The sequence below is a fragment of the Geotrypetes seraphini genome, chromosome 13 (assembly GCF_902459505.1).
Source record: "Geotrypetes seraphini chromosome 13, aGeoSer1.1, whole genome shotgun sequence".
Lineage (NCBI taxonomy): Eukaryota > Metazoa > Chordata > Amphibia > Gymnophiona > Dermophiidae > Geotrypetes > Geotrypetes seraphini.
Window position 1 is genome coordinate 48,305,505 of NC_047096.1, and position 18,747 is coordinate 48,324,251.

Sequence of the window (18,747 nt, forward strand, 5' to 3'; positions counted from 1 at the left end):
CACTTGTCTGAACTGTGTTGGCATTAACTGAAACAGTTTGATGAGGTGATCATGGGTGGCAATGCAGTTCCAGGCTGCAATGAGTGACCCAATCAACTCGTGTTTTGATGTTGAATGTCTCTCGGATATCTTCCAGGGAGAATGATTAATTTATATGTGTTAATGTGAAGCATGTTCAATATTTCATGGGTTTTTTTTATTGTGTATATTTGCTATGGTACCGTTTTAGGTTTTAAGTGGGATATACATTTTTTTAAAAATAACCCCCCCTTTTACAAAACCATGAAAGTGTTGTTTATTAGCGCAGGATGGCGCACTGAATGTTCTGTGCTGCTCCTGGTGCTAAAAACTGCTTTTGTGGTTTTGTAAAAAGGAGGTATATAAATAAACATAACTAGTCCCATGCAACAAAGTCACTTGAAGAGAAGAAACTATTAACTATGAAGTTTTCAAGATTTTAGTTTGTCTTCTATTTTATGTACTTATTGATGTAAAACATTTCATTTTTTTTAAACGGTATAACAAAAAGTTTTAAATAAATAAATAAAGTCCTCCCATAGGTCACGGCATTCACTATAGTCTCTTGTCAACAATATTCACCAGCCTGGTCATTGTACAGAATACCTTCTTTCAGACTTACAGTATCAAATGGATGTAGAAAAAGTCTCATGACTTAATTGCCATTTTTGATTTGCCTGACTACTCTCTATCTGGCTTGGCCATGAAGGATTCTCTTCCTGTCTTGTGCCACAATTTGTTGATTGGATTCTGATCTGGAAATCGAGCAGACCAGTTGATTGACTCAATGTTCTGATGCTTCCAGTTGATCACCTGTTTGGAGTGATGGCCTGGAGACAGCTGCTGAGCTGATGGCACCATGCACTTTTGTAGTATTGTGATGAACTTAATCCCAGCCCATTCCATTCCAAGCGTCTGATGCCTCTTGAAAACTTGCACTGGCACCCATGCAGTCCCAGACCATGACCTTCAAAGGATGCTTCACAGTGAAGTTGAGGCACTCAGGCTTGAATTCCTCTCCAGGAAACCTCCTCTCTTAGGTGTGGGTCTAGTTACCAAACAGGCAAAAGGTGCTTTCATTGCTGAAAAAACACCCTTTCTCACATTTTACATGTCCAGCTTGAGTGCTTCCATGCCTACTTGATCCGGTTGTGCCTTTTGGATGTAAGTCATCAGTGGCATATAGAGTGCTTTGTTGGCCTCCAGACAAAACTGCAGGCATCAGTGATGAACTTTTGTTGAACTGACATTTACATAACTCTTGTCTGATCACTCACACAGTAATTGAGGTGAGGTCAACTTGTGATTGGTCAATGAAGTGCGTCAAAGTACACATGATGTTGATGCATGTGGATGACCGGACTGAGGTTTGCCTACCACTGAACCCATCACTTCATTGTTTTGTACAATCTTTACTAACATGCTGTGACTGCAGTCAACTTTGCTAGCAATCTGGTGGCATGAAAATCCTTCTTTGCTCCTCACTGACACATGAACACACTCCTTTAATATAAGTTCCAAGACTTGTTCATGGTTGATGTAGAAAGTGTACGAAACTCCAAAAGCTTGAACTTTTTATAGCTGCCCTGTTATCTAGAAGTAATTCACAGATGAAAGCAGGCGCCTGATTGGTCAGAAATAACACGTGCTGATTGGACAGTCTTGACCAGGGATCTCAAAGTCCCTCCTTGAGAGCCGCAATCCAGTCGGGTTTTCAGGATTTCCCCAATGAATATGCATTGAAAGCAATGCAAGCAAATAGATCTCATGCATATTCAGTGAGGAAATCCTGAAAACCCGACTGGATTGCAGCCCTCAAGGAGGGACTTTGAGACCCCTGGTCTTGACCCAGTTTTGAAGCATGATCTATAAAAGTTATAGTAGCTATATTCCAGTATCACCCAAATTGTAAAATTAGAAACAAGTGATCTTAAAATGTTGATTCTAATAGCCAAATGTATCCCTTATAATGTGGTACACAGACAAATCTATTGAGTCAACAAAGAAATTAAAAGTTAAAAGAATGCAAAGTTCACAACTGGTTCTAGACTTTTGCACACCACTGTACATGTGATTGGATCTCATTTTTCAGGAGGTCTATCAAGTATAAATTGCATAACCCACCTAGATGTGCTGTGTTTCTATTTCTCTTCTATATGTGTTGTTTTTCTTGCTTGTTGGCATAATTATTCTTTTTGTTGTTGTCTATTTACCTATGAAACTTATGGTTTTTAGATTTTGTACACTGCTTTGCTGTTTCATGAATGGAAAGCAGTTACGAGTAAATGCAATAAGCCTGTGAGGGAGTCTATAAGATATGGCCTCTTCCTTTGAAGGATACTCCCTCACAGAGTCAAAACCATCTTAAAACTCATAGTCCTGCCCGCAGGAAAAGTGATATATTGAGTTGTGGAATCAGGAGGGTATAGCCCAGGAAAAATAAGTTTACCCCCAAATTCTATAAAGTGCGCCTAAAGTTAGGCATCTACATTAGCACACTTAGCCAATATAGATACTTAACTTAATTGGTTAATAGATTTAATGTCAATTGGCACTTAATACCTCTTAATTGCAATTAATAAGACGTAATTGAAAATTAGGTGCCTAACTCAAAAAACACAATTCTATAAAATTGTGTCTAGTCCAAAGCACTTACCTAAAAGTGGGCATGGTTAGGGGTGGATGTGAGCGTGTTTTTAAATTAAACTCCTGTTTTTTAATTAGGTGCCATTGTGCGCCTAACTTAGGTGCCCGCAATTAGGCCAAGAAAAGCCTTACATAAATACAGTGCGCCTAAAGTTAGGATCCCTAGCAATGCCTAATACCGCTTAGGCGGCATTAAGCTTGATTCTATAGAGTACGCCTAACTTTTATAGAATTGCGCTTAGCACCACACTAGTTGATGCCAATTTTTTAGGCAACCTATATAGATTAAGGAGATCCAGAAAGAAGTGATGAAGACCTATTGTTGTGTATGCAAACATCCTGTGCCTGTGAGTTACAACCGCAACAGCCAGATATGCCAAGGTTAACTTGGGACCTTGAAGAATGGTATTCTTGACCCAGCTGGAGGTAGGCTGGTGAATATTGTTGACAGGAGACTATAGTGAATGCCATGGCCTACAGGAGGACTTTATTTACCTCCTCTTTTACAAAACTGCAAAAATGGTTTTTAGCAATAAGAACATACCGTACATATTCGAATATAAATCGAGACCCCCATTTTCACCCCAAAAGGAGGAAAATTAGTTGACTCGAATATGTCAGGCAGTTTAATATTCAAGTACCCTGCCCTGTCAGGCTTTGTACCCAGCCCCCTTCCCTCCATCCCTTGTCAGGCTCTGCACCCAGCCCCCTTCCTTCCTTCCCTCCCTCCCTCCCCTACTCCCCTGTCAGGCTCTAAGCCCAACCCCCCTCCCTCCCTTTCCTGTCAGATTCTGCACGAGGCTCCCCTCCCTCCCAGGCTTTGCACCCTGTCCCCCTTCCCTACCCTGTCCATTGTACCTCTTCTGCCGATCCCTGGTGGTCCAGAGGCTCAGCGGGCAGGAGTGAGCTTTGGTGTGGATTTCTGAGATCCTTTTTCCTTCATTTAATATTACTTGTCATACTTTCTTAAATTTTTCTCTGACCTCTAGGCCACAGAGACTTTATGTGGCTTCTCTTACCTGTCTGGGGTTGAGAGGTATTTCTGCTTCTGGAATTTCTTCTCCAGACCCATTAGCTGCAGCTCCGTAAAGATGGTCCGACTACGCCGTGGTTTTTTCAGCCGGGGTGCTAGCTGCTCAGACTCTGATTCACTGCTTGCTTGTGCCTCACTGGTAGGTGTCTCTGAACGTGTGGCTCCAGGGGACAACTGAGGTGATGACACTGGTATTAGGCATGAGGAAGAGGATCCTGGTACCAGTTGAGAGACCACAGTTGGCTGTCTTGTGACCACAGAGATGAAAGGGTATGTTCTGAGAGATGAAGATCCTGATGGGAAACAAGGGGAAGACAGATGCAAGAAAATCAGCCAGTGAAATGAAGAGTAATTCAGGGGGAAGAACTCTACCACTCTTCTGCACCCCCTTCTGTTTCTCTCACAGTTTTTCTTTTTCTTTATACACTTTCAAGTTAATATTCAAAGAATATTGTCTCTGAACTATAAAAAAGTGGGCAGATCAGGGGTAGTACAAGAGGTGGAATTGGAGAGTAGCTGGCAGTTATGTGGATGCTGGCAATATTCAGTGCTGGTACCCACCTATCTAAGCAGGCAAATTTAGAACAGCTCAAAAGTTGCCCTAAATTTGGCCAGTTAGCTATGGGGGCTCTGGTTAAATATTGGCCAGGACCAGCATTAAAAAAGTGTTTTGTGCTTCTGGCAATTCCCCCCCCCCATGCCTCCTACCAAGACTAGCCCCCTCCCTCCCTCCTTTTGACCCCAACCTGCCCTCATAAGGATAGCCCCCTGCTTGACTCCTGCTACTCAGGATAGCCCCCCCTCACCTCACTCCAGTTCTACATGAAGTCTCTGATTTCCAGTGGACAGGGGGGGCATGATTGAGGTCTACTTGCTCTTGCCCTTAGCGGCTGTGATTCCAAAATGGCTGCCACAACCTCTCATGACAGCCTCCCGGTTGTAACAAAGGTCATGGCAAGCATTTGGAGTTACATCCACTAGAAGCAGGAGTAGGCTTTGCTTCTGCCCCTTTCTTCTACTGGACCACCAGAGACTTCAGTTGGGGCAGGGGCATGCGTTGCAGGGGAATATCCTTGTGGGGGGTCAAAATGAGAGGGCCCAGTATTGTGAGGGGGAAGTATTGGGGAGTCAGCAGGTGTACAGAACACATTTTTATGTGGGTTCTGGACAATATTCAGCTGGGGCCAGCATAACTGTCTTATGCGCCATACAAGCTCTAGCAGCCACTACCAATGCAATTGTCCCCTGATATTTGGCACCAGTGCAAGCGCATGGCTCAGCACTTAATATATCCAGGGCTAAAATTAAGCTGGGGATGCTGCCAGCTGAATATTGGCACACATGTTCTCTTTCCTTTCTTCTTTTGTTTTTTTAAATTTATTTCTTAATAGTGAATAGTAATTAGAAATTAAAGGATTTTTCAAGTGTTGCAAACTTTATTCTTTTACAGTATTTAGAAAATTTATATACATACATCCCAAGATCTTGTGCAGCCTACAAATTCATACAAGAACAAATAAAAACACTCAACATTGACCACATTACAGCAAACTTCAATCAAAATTAGCAGTGCCAAATGTTTGAGAAAATAACAAGTCTGATATGGACTTTTAACCTCCATTGCATGCCTACCAATATATTTCTTTTACACACTCTCACCTACCCCACCCTAAAACAAATTCTGTAGCCTATGTGAGGTATGGCCTACTGGTAGAGCTGTTACCTCAGCACCACAAGGTTGCTGGATCAAATCCCAGAACTGCTTCATGTTACCCTGGGCAAGTCACATAATCCTCCATTACCTCAGGTACAAAGTAAGTACCTATATATATGAGTGTGGTTGTGTAACTACAAAAAGGCAGTATAAAAGTCCCAATCCTTTTCCCTTAAGTCAGGGGTAGGGAACTCCGGTCCTCGAGAGCCGTATTCCAGTCAGGTTTTCAAGATTTCCCCAATGAATATGCGTTGAAAGCAGTGCATGCAAATAGATATCATGCATATTCATTGAGGAAATCCTGAAAACCCGACTGGAATATGGCTCTCGAGGACCGGAGTTCCCTACCCCTGCCTTAAGTCCTCCAAGAAAGAATTTCAGATCCCAGGAGCCAAGACTGAGAAAGCTCTAGCACAGGTAGTGCCATAATGGTGTTCAGAATAGATAGATCAAGTAAAACAACCTATGCAATTATTTAAATACAGATAGAATTACTTTAAACCAAATCTGATACGCCAGGGCAGGGGTAGGCAATTCCGGTCCTCGAGAACCACCGGCAGGTCAGGTTTTCAGGATATCCACAATAAATATGCATGAGATAGATTTGCATCTCAAGGAGGCAGTGCATACAAATCCATCTCGTACATATTCATTGTAGATATCCTGAAAACCTGACCTGCCTGTAGCTCTCAAGGACCAGAATTGCCTACCCCTGCTCTAGGGGCAACAAATAAAGCTCAAAAGTACATGGATTTATTTATTAGAATATCCAATGCCTTTTTGAAGACATTCATCCAAGGCAGTGTAATATGAATAGAACAGTTCTTATTCAAAATTATCTATATAGTTATATTTTGAACCATTTGAAGATCTTTCAAACTCAATGTTAATAAACACATCAATACTATATTACAAAACTCCATCTTTGGGATGAAAAACAGTACAAAAACTGGATTGATCTAGAACTTGAGGAAATTATAGTAGAAGATGTAAACCAAAGAATGATAACTCATTTTTTCTCAAAGGTTGTTAGTTTGAAGATACATATTTTGAGATCAATGTCAGTTTTTCAGGCAAAAGCAGAGCATTTTGTTTACATAATTTCTGAATGGTCCATCTTTTGCCCACGCATTTATGGGACAATTTATGCTCATCTAGGTGCAAAGTCCATAGGCAGTTGTTGTCCACCTGTGATTCTGGTAGGTACTTTTAGTAAACACTTTTAATATGGAGAGAAATCTATAAAATATCCTGTGATAATGTGTTGGAACAGTGCCTTCTATAATCACAGTTACTCTTTGTAAATATACTTATAAGATATTATATATTGTGGAAATCTCAGACCCAAAAACCCGTGAATGGTGATATCACCATAATGAGGTTCAATTAGGGGACCATCATAGATTTTCACCGTCCCACAACCATCCAAATAAAGATTATGTGAAAAACAAATTAAACAAACAAATAAATAAAACAAAACTTATCTGTGGACTGGATGGTATGATATCAATGTTGAGCCTCATCGGTGATTGAATATTTCTAGTGCTTGTGATATGTTAAAAACAATCGTTGCAATTCCTTCATACTATATGCTTGTCCCTCCGACTCGAGTTTCGAATAACTTCCTTCTTCAGGGTAGGACAGTGTAAGAACAAGTATGGAATCTCATGTTAGTACCGGCTCCACAATACGGAAAGAACAGAAAGCTGGACTGTGAGAAGCTGAAAACATACTCATGAGATTCCATACTTGTTCTTACACTGTCCTACCCTGAAGAAGGAAGTTATTCGAAACTCGAGTCGGAGGGACAAGCATATAGTATGAAGGAATTGCAACGATTGTTTTTAACATATCACAAGCACTATTCAATCACCGATGAGGCTCAACATTGATATCATACCATCCAGTCCACAGATAAGTTTTGTTTTATTTATTTGTTTTTCACATAATCTTTATTTGGATGGTTGTGGGACGGTGAAAATCTATGATGGTCCCCTAATTGAACCTCATTATGGTGATATCACCATTCACGGGTTTTTGGGTCTGAGATTTCCACAATATATAATATCTTATAAGTATATTTACAAAGAGTAACTGTGATTATAGAAGGCACAGGTACTTTTAGTAAACCACATGCACAGTTTTTCTTTCAAAAACTGATATGTGCAATATCTTGGTGAGAAAAGTACCCTCAAACTCTGCATCTCTTTCTTCTGTAGGGAGAGGAAAGAGGGGAAACATAAGTATTCACTTTTGAAAATTCCATTCTCTTTATACATTTTCTCCTTTGACCTATTTATACAAATAGTCATCCCCCTTTTCAGTTAAAAGTATGTGTGTGGTGTGAACTAGAGAGTTGCGTGGGGACAGAAATCCCACCCGTCCCCACCCGTCCCCACCCGTCCCCGTGAGGAATCCCACCCGTCCCCACCCGTCCCCGTAAGGAATCCCTCCGTCCGCACCCGTCCCCGTGAGGAATCCCCCCGTCCCCACCTGTCCCCGTGAGGAATCCCCTCCGTCCCCGTGAGGAATCCCCTCTGTCCCTACCTGTCCCTATAAACTACAGAAATAGTTATTTCATTTAATTATGCTACTGAATTATGCTCTGGTAGAAACCCATTTACAAATAAGCAAAAAGACTTTATTAATTTGGAAATATTAATTGGGAAGAATACATACTTTGTAAACGGGTTTCTTCCAGAGCCTCTAATGTTTATAAATTTTTATCAACACAACTAATATACTACTTTTTATCCCAGGACAAGCAGGCAGCATATTCTTAACGCATGGGTGACGTCACCGACGGAGCCCCGGTATGGACACTTTTAACTAGAAAGTTCTAGTTGGCTGCACCGCGCATGCGCGAGTGCCTTCCCGCCCGACGGAGGAGTGCGTGGTCCCCAGTTTCTTCGTTTCCGCGGAGCGAAGAAGACGCATGTTTTTTTCAACGGCCGTTGAAAACGAGTTTCCTGCCTTCCCGCTCGCGTAAATGTTTTCGGTTTTTATTCTGTTTCATTTTAGATTCCTTATTTTTACTTTAAAAAAAAAAAACTCTCGTCGAGTTTTTTCTATCTTTCTGGCCGGCCCCGGCGGGGCCTGTTGCCACCATACAGGCCTCCGGATTCGATTTTGCGGAGGCCGTGTTTCCCTTCATGCCCCCTCAACCGGGCTTTAAGAAGTGCCAGCGGTGTGCACGCCCGATCTCTCTCACCGACCTGCACAATTGGTGCCTGCAGTGCTTGGGTCCAGAGCATTGGGCTGACACCTGCACCCGCTGTGCTACACTTAAAAAGCGCACTTTAAAAAATAGGCAGATCCAGCAAAATATTTTGTTCGGTACTGGATCTGCCATGGAACCTGCCGCGACGTCGACGGCACCTCAAAAGTCGGCACCGACTACGTCGACACCACCAGATCCTTCTTCGGGGTTGCTGGGCCCAGGTAAGCCGGCTAAGAAGCCTTCCACTTCTCTAGAATGCCCTCCTGCCACGGTCGCGACGCCGACCCTTACGGCACCGCACCGACCCCGTAAACGCTCCGCTCCGATCTCGGTGAGTGCCTCGTCATCGGCCTCCTCATCGCCGGAGCGTAGAGCAGCACCTATGGTACCGAAGAAGAAAAAAGCGGTACCGGTGCCCCCCCTGGATGACCGCATCGCGGCCATTCTCCAATCTCAATTACAGGAGCAGCTGCAGCAACAACTACAACAACTGTTGCCGGCGTTGCTGGCCCCGCACCTTCCGGTTCAGGACCGGTCCGAGCCTCGCACTGTCCCATCGGTGTCGACCCCCTCGGTGCCCTTGGCTGAACCACCTACAGTGCATACCCGTGCTGCTGCCGACCCTTCCCGGTCCCAGGAACAACACCGGTCTTCCTCTCCCGGTACCGCCTCGGTGCGCTCAGGCAAGTCTCTCTCAAAGACCCGCCATACCGAGCCTTCCACACCGATATCCCGACGTGCACACCCCGACATCAGGGACCCAGACTTATGGGAAGACTCCCCGCACGGTACCGAGGAGGACGCTTCATCGACCGACGAAGAACCCTCCATGACTGACACCGTTTCCAAACCGGAACAGTCCTCTTTCTCTAAATTCCTTAGGGAGATGTCAGCAGCTCTTTCTATCCCCTTAGAGTCCGACTCTAAAAAGTCTCAGGCTTTCCTCGATGCCCTAGACTTTGAGCAACCTCCCAAGGAATTTCTAAAGTTGCCCGTCCACGACATCTTACGGGAAACTTTTTATAAAAACTGGGAGACTCCCCTCACTGTTCCCGGGGATCCTCGCAAACTGGATAGCTTGTACCGGGTCATTCCAATCCCTGGGTTTGACAAGCCTCAATTGCCCCACAAATCTCTCCTGGTGGAATCCACCTTGAAAAAATCTCAGGGTTCCAGTGTATATACTTCCACCCCTCCTGGCAGAGAGGGAAAAACTATGGATAAATTTGGTAAGCGCCTTTTTACAAAATGCAATGTTAGCCAATAGAGCAAACAATTACACCTTCCACTTCTCCTTCTACTTGAAGCATCTGGTGCAACAACTCTCCTCCTTACAGAAATATCTTCCTGAACGTAAGGTCCCCCTCTTCCAGCAGCAAATTTCCAGCCTCCTCCAACTCAGGAAGTTCATGGTTCGCTCCATTTATGACTCGTTTGAGCTGACCTTTCGAGCATCTGCCATGGCTGTTGCTATGCGCCGTTTGGCCTGGCTGAGAGTCTCTGACCTTGACATTAACCACAAAGACCGCCTGGCTAACGCACCTTGTCTGGGTGACGAACTCTTCGGGGAGTCCCTGGACTCGACAACCCAGAAGCTCTCAGCTCACGAGAACAGGTGGGACACTCTGGTCAAACCTAAAAAGAAGACTCCACCTGCTCGCCCCTACAGACAGCAGTCTTCCTACCAGCGCAGGTTCTCGGCCAGACCTCTCAACCCGCCTCAACAACAGTCTCACCGACCTCGACAACAGCATCAAACTCAGGCTCGCTCTCAGTCTGAGTTGGATAACCTGAACTACCTGGTGGAGAACTACCTTGTGTATGTTGGACACTACAGCCATTTTAATACATATTTTCTCACAGTCTAAGCAGCCTTTCCTTACAAGCTAACCAGATGGAACAACATGTACTTCGCTAATCTATGAAAATGATACTCCTGCTGGCCTAGTTCTTGTCTTCCTAAGGAGGATACTTCTCCAAGGTTCGGTGGCCATTGTTCATTTGTACTGAGCTGTTATCAGTGCCGTATGATATATGCAAGGCACCCTGAGAAGCCATATAAAACACCCATAACAAGTAACAACCCCTGAAGGATGGCGGGGGAGTAGGGATGTGGGGGCCTGGTGCCTGTCTCTAAAGCAAGCCATGGGATCCAGGCATGGCCAGGATGCTGGAATGTCACCCTTGCATCTTTGTTTCCATTTGCTGCATAAGACTGCTTACAAGGACACCATCCTGAAGACATACAGTGTTGTATAACAAACAAATCAGCCTCAGCAAGGTGATAAGGATTCAAGACATGGACAAAAGAAGTTCACGACTGCTAGGGCCCTTCTCGGGGAGGGGAAGTGAGAGGCGTGGACTGGGGGGGGAATAATTAGGTATACATTTTTTGTATCATTAGGGAGTCATATGACCAGAGTTCGGGGATGAGCCTTTTGAAACAAAGCAAGAATTTATCTGTATAAAAGAACATGCATCACAAGTAGGGCCAGAGAGGTTTACCTGCTCATGCCGGAGGGTGTGCTAGCCCCCTGCTCGGCATATGAGTGTAAATGTTACTCTCCATTGCATATTCTGAAATGACAATATATATTTCTTTCTGTTATGACTCCGCTGCTATAAATTTGTAAGCCATTTTACTAACAATAAAAATATTGTCTGTTTTGGAAAATACAATGCCGTCTTGTAGTCATTCCAATGAGGTCAGCAAAGCAGCCTTTTTTATCTCATTGGTGACCCCGACGTGATTCCCGCAAGCATACGTAGGTTCCCTGCGCCTGCGTGATTAACAGACTTTTTATTTTTCAGGTGTTCCTGTGAACTTCAAAGAAAAACCCGTTCAGGGGGTGTATACAGCTGCACTGGACGGAAGGTGCTCCTGGGTGAGGGTAAGCAGGAGTTTTGGGGGCCACCTTGTGGACCATTTTTTGTGCCATAATTGGACGCCAAGACTCCATAAAAACATATTTCTAGTTACCCAGAGACCGTACGGAATTAACACTGTACAAATTGTAAGTACAACTTTTTACTTTAATTTTTGTATATATTAGACGTCAGGTTTATAAATAGGGAAAGATAGAACAGTGTAGGGACGCGCGTGTTTTTTGTTTTCAAGAGATTGTATATTTTGTATATAATAGGGAATTGAGCAGTTTAGTCTGCATCAGGATGTTACCTCTAGAGGTCATGCAAACGGCCAATTCTAAATTAGCTACAAACATCTCCCACTTCCATGAAAAATGGATTAAAGTGACAGCTCCAGACTCTGGATCAGACTCTGAGTTTTCTGATTCAGCATCTGACGACCATGCAGAACAAACACATGTGTATGCAGACCCTGTCCGAACCATGTTCCAGTCAGCACTCTCTCCTATGGAGATAGTGCTTCAGAATGAGAGATCTCCCAAGTATGTATAATGTTTGGGTATCTAATTTGGCAAATTGGACAGAAGGACAGGCCCCGCAAATGATTCCCTACCCCCGAGAGGGGTCATTTGAAACTATCCATATGAATACTGCCCGACTGTGCATCAAGCAAGGCACAGGAGACCCCGGCTGGGATCTCAAATACATGAAAAAAGGCTTAAAGGTGTGGGAAAAATACGAGCACATTTACAAGGGAGAAGCAGTTCAATTCCCAGGAACTGCTTTAAGACAAAGCGTGGCTACGCCCATGCCCATCATGCAAGCCCCCCTTCTCATGAGCACAAAAGAAGGAGGGGGAGTGCAGCGCTCCTACATTCCTTGGAGCTTCACTGACTTTGTGGCAATTAAACGGCAGCTTCCCCCCTTGATGCAGGGAGCTGGCCCATGGATTAAGAAGTTTGAAAAAATTACAGCTCAATGGACCTTAGGGATAGGTGACGTTCGACACCTATTAGTCCAATTGGTAGGCAATACAGCAACTGATATCTTTTTCGATGCTGGCATTCCAGATTATACACCCGATGTCATATACTTTGACGGGGCCCCATTTAATACCAGCCGCCCGAGGGTCTGGAAAGCCCTGCGGGAAAGATACCCTGACATTAAAGATTTTTCAAAGTTAACCACTAAAAGCTACCCTCTGACAAATGACATTTATGATCAGCCTTGTAGTCATGCGATCATGCGAGATCTGGCATACCAGATCTTAAAAAGCACGTTACCAAAAAAGGTTCAGAGCGAGTTAGACAATGTTGTAGAAATAGAAGGAAAACATTTGAGTGAGATTGTTTCCCATGTCAATCAGTTTGTGAAACAATCAAAAGAAGAGGAAGCCAAAATAGAGAAAGAAATGGCACAGATGCAAAAGAAGGTTTTTGCTTTACAGATTGAAAAGGAGGAATCAGCGAAGACATACAAACAAATACAACAGATTAGCCAGGCTATCCCAACAGTAGAAAAGGTATTACAACTTGCTCAAATTAAATGGACTAACAACACCCGGCAACCCCCCTTCCGAGGAGGCCGTAGGGGGAGGGGTGCCCCGTCTCAAATACCCAGATCTCAGATACAATGCTTTACGTGTCATAGATTTGGGCATTATGCAGATGAATGTAGAAATCAAACCCTGCGAGGGAAAGGCAAGTACAGGGGAGGCAGAGGCAATCCTCAGCCCCCTGGCAACCCTTACAATCAAGAAGGGCAAATGAATTGGGACCACGCGGGCCCTGAGGATGGTAAATAGTTACAAAGTTTTGTGCAAAACCCAGCCGGAGAAAGAAATATATATATTTATATATTAGGGGAACGAATAGGGTTGAGTCAAGATCTGGATTGGTTTTTTCCTTTTCCTTTTCTTTCTCTTTGCAATGTATTTTGCCTAAGATAAATAAAATAAGGTATACTCATTAGTTCTGACTTGGTTCAGGCTTTTACATAGCCATGCTTGGACTAGATTAACTCTCCTACTCTTCTGATTTAGCACCATTTAGATAAATACACTGTGAGAAAACAAACACCCGAACATTTTCCCATGCCCTATGCCTCTTCTTTCATCTATGTTCCCTTTCCTTTCCTCCTTGAAGTTTTTTTTTTCCTTGTTTCTTATTTGTTTAATTATGGGTTTGTAGAGGTTGTTTTTTGTAATTTTGTAATTCCTTGTTGTTTTCTTCACCTTATATTTATTGTTGTCCGAGGCTTAGTATTTGGAAGTTAATCAACTTTTTGTCATATTTGTCAAATTAATAAAACAAAAGCTCTGAGGACACCAGATAGGACTGAGAACGAGAACTTAGTGATGTTGAGAACTTACCCGGGAAGATGGAAAATGCATTTAAGTTGGAAACCTGGGTACGGTTGGTGAAGCAAGACAGCATGATTGTTGCCGTAAGTTGCAGACAGGATAGCGTAAGTTGTAGACAGGATAGCGTACGTTGATAAACAGGGTACAATGTATGTGGATCAAGACAGAATTAAGAATGTGAGTTTCGCAATGATGAAGGACTGTGATTTTAGCCATATAATTTTGTCAAGCTTGAAGGAACTAGTGTTTGATACTGAGTGCAGTGGATTTGTTACAGGAAGTGAGTAATTTAAAGAGAATTAAGCCAGATAGGTTCTCGCGTAAAAGTGTGTCTGCTGGTAATAACAAAGTAAACCCAAACAAACATAAAGTGACCATTTGTCAGACATGTGGGGTTTGTGTTGGGCACCTCCCTGCCTTTGACTCCCAGTGTTGGGGGATTTAAAGTACCAGACTAACAATGATAGCGGTTAAGTATCCATATTTTTCTGAAACTTGAAATTTTTGCTACACATGGGCTTGCTAACATTGCTACCAGATGGATTGTGATTCATTCTTGTTACAGTCTCCGTATTGTGTCTTTATCCTGCTGTTCTTTATGAATTCTTTCTTCCCATGCACGTTTGTATAAAGTGTTATTCTCACTCAGATTCTAAATACAATTGGAAATAGAAATTCCTTTAAAACAGTAGCTACATCTAGTCTGCAGCAGTGCCCTCTCCTCTGAGTGTAGCGGGACCCAGGTGGCATACAAGGGTTCCAGGTCTGCCTGCAGGGAACATGGCTAAGTGTCCTCAGGGGTGGTGTCACGTTACCTTGTCTCTTCTTTGTCTTCGCAGTCTTACATACAGAGCTGTTCTGGACCTGTTACAATGAGCTTTTTTCTAACCCAGAGAAGGAGGACACTGTTATGCTTTCAGTACCCTTGAAATGACCTTGCACTTAACATTTAATTTTTTTTTTCCCCCTTTGAATTGACATTGCCCTACTTCAGAATACCTCTATTTTAACATTGTACACGGTATCTTACTTTACCTAGTAAGTTTTGCTTCTTTTTCCAGATTGAAGCACACCCTAGCAGTTGTCTCCCTGTTTGCATTATGATTGCATTAGCCAGGGCACCAAGTCATTGTGCTCACATTCTTACGTTTTCTCTTTCAGAAGTTCCAGTAACCCTTTTGATGTTTTTTATGCTTATGTGATTACTATGCCATGTGTTATAGCCACTATGTGCACACAATTATGATTCGTGCTATGATGGTTGTTTGTTTGTGTCTAACTGTGCATTTCTCTGCAGATCTAAGTTCAGCTCTGAATCTTTGAATTGTTCCACGCCTGTACCTTTGTGTTTTCTATGTTTGTTTATGCCCTGTAATCTTTGTGTTGTCTATCTGTTTGGTTTGTGGGGTACCCCGGGGAAACCGACTATCCATTGGCCATTTTTGGATATTTTTCTTTGACCATTTTTGGAGATTTTTCTCTCCCTTTTTACATTTTTGTCAATACATTTTTATTTTATTTAATTTAATTTTTTTTTCTCTCTTTCATGGCCTGAGCGCTGCTCCATTAGGGGTTCTCTTATTTAGAGAACGGTTCTGTGGACTTATTGGTATTTTTCTGTGCACTCTGTTGAGTTTACACCATGTAACATGTCTTCTTCTGCATATTGTGTACTTGAATCTTGTATCTTTCTTGCTGTACTTATGACCAGTAAATGTATTATTTTTGTCTCTTGTTGACACCCTCAGTACGGGCAACCTGTTCTCTCTCTTTCTTTTCTTTGACTCTCTTCACTGGATTTCGGCTGCTGGATGATGATACCTGGACTTCTTTCAAGATGATGTATGTGCAGACCCCTTTCATTCCGAGTGTACACCGTACCGGTTTAAATTGACTGTGTGCCTTGAAATGCTGCATCCTGAACTTTTACTTTCTTGGACACTTTCTCTCCCATGTGTTGTTTATGCCCGTTTTGCCGGGTTGCTAGACTTTATCTTTTCTTCAGTTTTGGCTCAGGACTTATTTTTGTGGAGGACTGCTTGTTTTATTCTGTATATTCTTTTTAAGTGACATTATAATTTTTATGCTGTGATGCCTAGGCTAGGTTATGGACCTGTCAAGTGTGTCCATTTTTGTTTTTATTTTTACTACCATGTCATTCGTTTCTTGTAATGCTTTATTTATATTTTGTTAGCTTGCCTCTTATCTTTCTATGGTCTGGTTCTCATATTTTTAATGACTCTCAATGCTGTTCTTTACTTAGCAATGACTACTGTCTTGGCTGCTGTGGAATCCTGTTTTTTTCCCACTGTTGTTTTTATGGTACCTCTCTTAGCCTTTTGACCTTCATCCTCTGGTTCTGGCATATACTGTATCTGAGTTTAGCTAGCTGGGTGGGCTGCCCCTCCTCCACGCTTTTGTTACTTCCTCTCATGGCCACCCTTTGAGTGGCGGCCCTCGTTACTTCGGCCCGCCAAGAGGGGACTGAGTTGGATAACCTGAACTACCTGGTGGAGAACTACCTTGTGTATGTTGGACACTACAGCCATTTTAATACATATTTTCTCACAGTCTAAGCAGCCTTTCCTTACAAGCTAACCAGATGGAACAGCATGTACTTCGCTAATCTATGAAAATGATACTCCTGCTGGCCTAGTTCTTGTCTTCCTAAGGAGGATACTTCTCCAAGGTTCGGTGGCCATTGTTCATTTGTACTGAGCTGTTATCAGTGCCATATGATATATGCAAGGCACCCTGAGAAGCCATATAAAACACCCATAACAAGTAACAACCCCTGAAGGATGGCGGGGGAGTAGGGATGTGGGGGCCTGGTGCCTGTCTCTAAAGCAAGCCATGGGATCCAGGCATGGCCAGGATGCTGGAATGTCACCCTTGCATCTTTGTTTCCATTTGCTGCATAAGACTGCTTACAAGGACACCATCCTGAAGACATACAGTGTTGTATAACAAACAAATCAGCCTCAGCAAGGTGATAAGGATTCAAGACATGGACAAAAGAAGTTCACGACTGCTAGGGCCCTTCTCGGGGGGGGAAGTGAGAGGCGTGGACTGGGGGGGGAATAATTAGGTATACATTTTTTGTATCATTAGGGAGTCATATGACCAGAGTTCGGGGATGAGCCTTTTGAAACAAAGCAAGAATTTATCTGTATAAAAGAACATGCATCACAAGTAGGGCCAGAGAGGTTTACCTGCTCATGCCGGAGGGTGTGCTAGCCCCCTGCTCGGCATATGAGTGTAAATGTTACTCTCCATTGCATATTCTGAAATGACAATATATATTTCTTTCTGTTATGACTCCGCTGCTATAAATTTGTAAGCCATTTTACTAACAATAAAAATATTGTCTGTTTTTGAAAATACAATGCCGTCTTGTAGTCATTCCAATGAGGTCAGCAAAGCAGCCTTTTTTATCTCAAGTCTCACCAACCTGCCAAGCCTCTACCTCCGTCAAAACCATCTCAGCCCTTTTGACTCTTTTCTCCAGGGCATAGCCAGTCTCCCACCATCATTGCCTCTTCCTCAGCCTATCGGAGGTCGCCTCCAACTCTTCCTCAGCCGTTGGGAGGTCATCACATCAGACCAATGGGTCCTCAACATCATTCGCCACGGCTATTCTCTCAACTTCCAGACTCTTCCACCAGACAATCCTCCCATCGAGTCCGCTTCTCACTCCTCCCAATCTCTCCTCCTCCTGAGGGAGGTCCAATCCCTCCTTCTTCTCAATGCCATCGAAGAGGTGCCTTCGGACCAAAGGGGTCAGGGATTCTACTCCCGCTACTTTCTGGTTCCCAAGAAAACAGGAGACCTCCGTCCCATCCTCGATCTCAGGGACCTCAACAAGTGTCTGGTCAAGGAGAAGTTCAGAATGCTCTCCCTTGCCACGCTTTACCCTCTTCTCTCTCAACACGACTGGCTTTGTTCCCTAGACCTCAAAGAAGCCTACACTCACATCCCAATCAATCTGACTTCACGTCGCTACCTCCGATTTCAGATACAGCACCGTCGCTATCAGTACAAAGTGCATCATCGCCCAGGGTGTTCACCAAGTGCCTTATTGTGCTGGCAGCCTTCCTCAGGTCTCACAACCTCCAGGTGTTCCCCTACTTGGACGATTGGTTGGTGAAAGCACCTATGTCTCCACTTGTGCTGCAAGCCACTCATCACACCATCTCTTTCCTCCATCTCCTTGGGTTCGAGATCAACTACCCCAAGTCGCATCTGTTTCCCACGCAGCGACTTCAGTTCATTGGAGCAGTTCTCGACACCACTCTGATGAGGGCGTTTCTCCCCTCCGACCGACAACGGACCCTGCTCCACCTCTGTCGTCAGGTGCTCCTTCATCACTCCATCCCAGCCCGACAGATGATGGTCCTCCTGGGCCACATGGCCTCGACGGTCCATGTGCTTCCTCTGGCGCGACTCCACCTCAGGACACCTCAATGGACTCTTGCCAACCAATGGTCACAGACCACGGATCTTCTTTCTCATCCCATCTCTGTGACATCGTCTCTTTAGCAATCTCTTCACTGGTGGTTGAACTCCTCCAATCTTTCCAGGGGTCTACTCTTTCATCTACCCCCTCACTCTATGATCATAACCACAGATGCCTCCCCCTATGCGTGGGGAGCTCACCTGGGAGATCTTCGCACCCAGGGACTCTGGACCCCTCAGGAGCGTCAACATCACATCAATTTCCTGGAACTCAGAGCCATGTTCTATGCTCTCAAGGCCTTCCAGCACCTTCTCTACCCTCAGGTTCTGCTCCTGTCCACAGACAACCAAGTCGCCATGTACTACATAAACAAGCAAGGCGGCACCGGATCTCCCCTCCTCTGTCAGGAGGCCATCCGCATCTGGACCTG

General features: G+C 43.9%; 1 protein-coding gene across 1 annotated transcript in view; it reads right to left on the bottom strand.

Moving 5' to 3' along the window:
• The window catches only part of BARX2 (BARX homeobox 2), an 88,986-nt gene that overhangs the window by 15,131 nt on the left and 55,108 nt on the right, over window positions 1–18,747 (bottom strand). Inside the window, exon 2 of the mRNA XM_033919377.1 lies at window positions 3,684–3,990. Within this exon, the coding sequence (XP_033775268.1) occupies window positions 3,684–3,990 (307 nt within the window). The remainder of the gene's footprint in view (window positions 1–3,683; window positions 3,991–18,747) is intronic.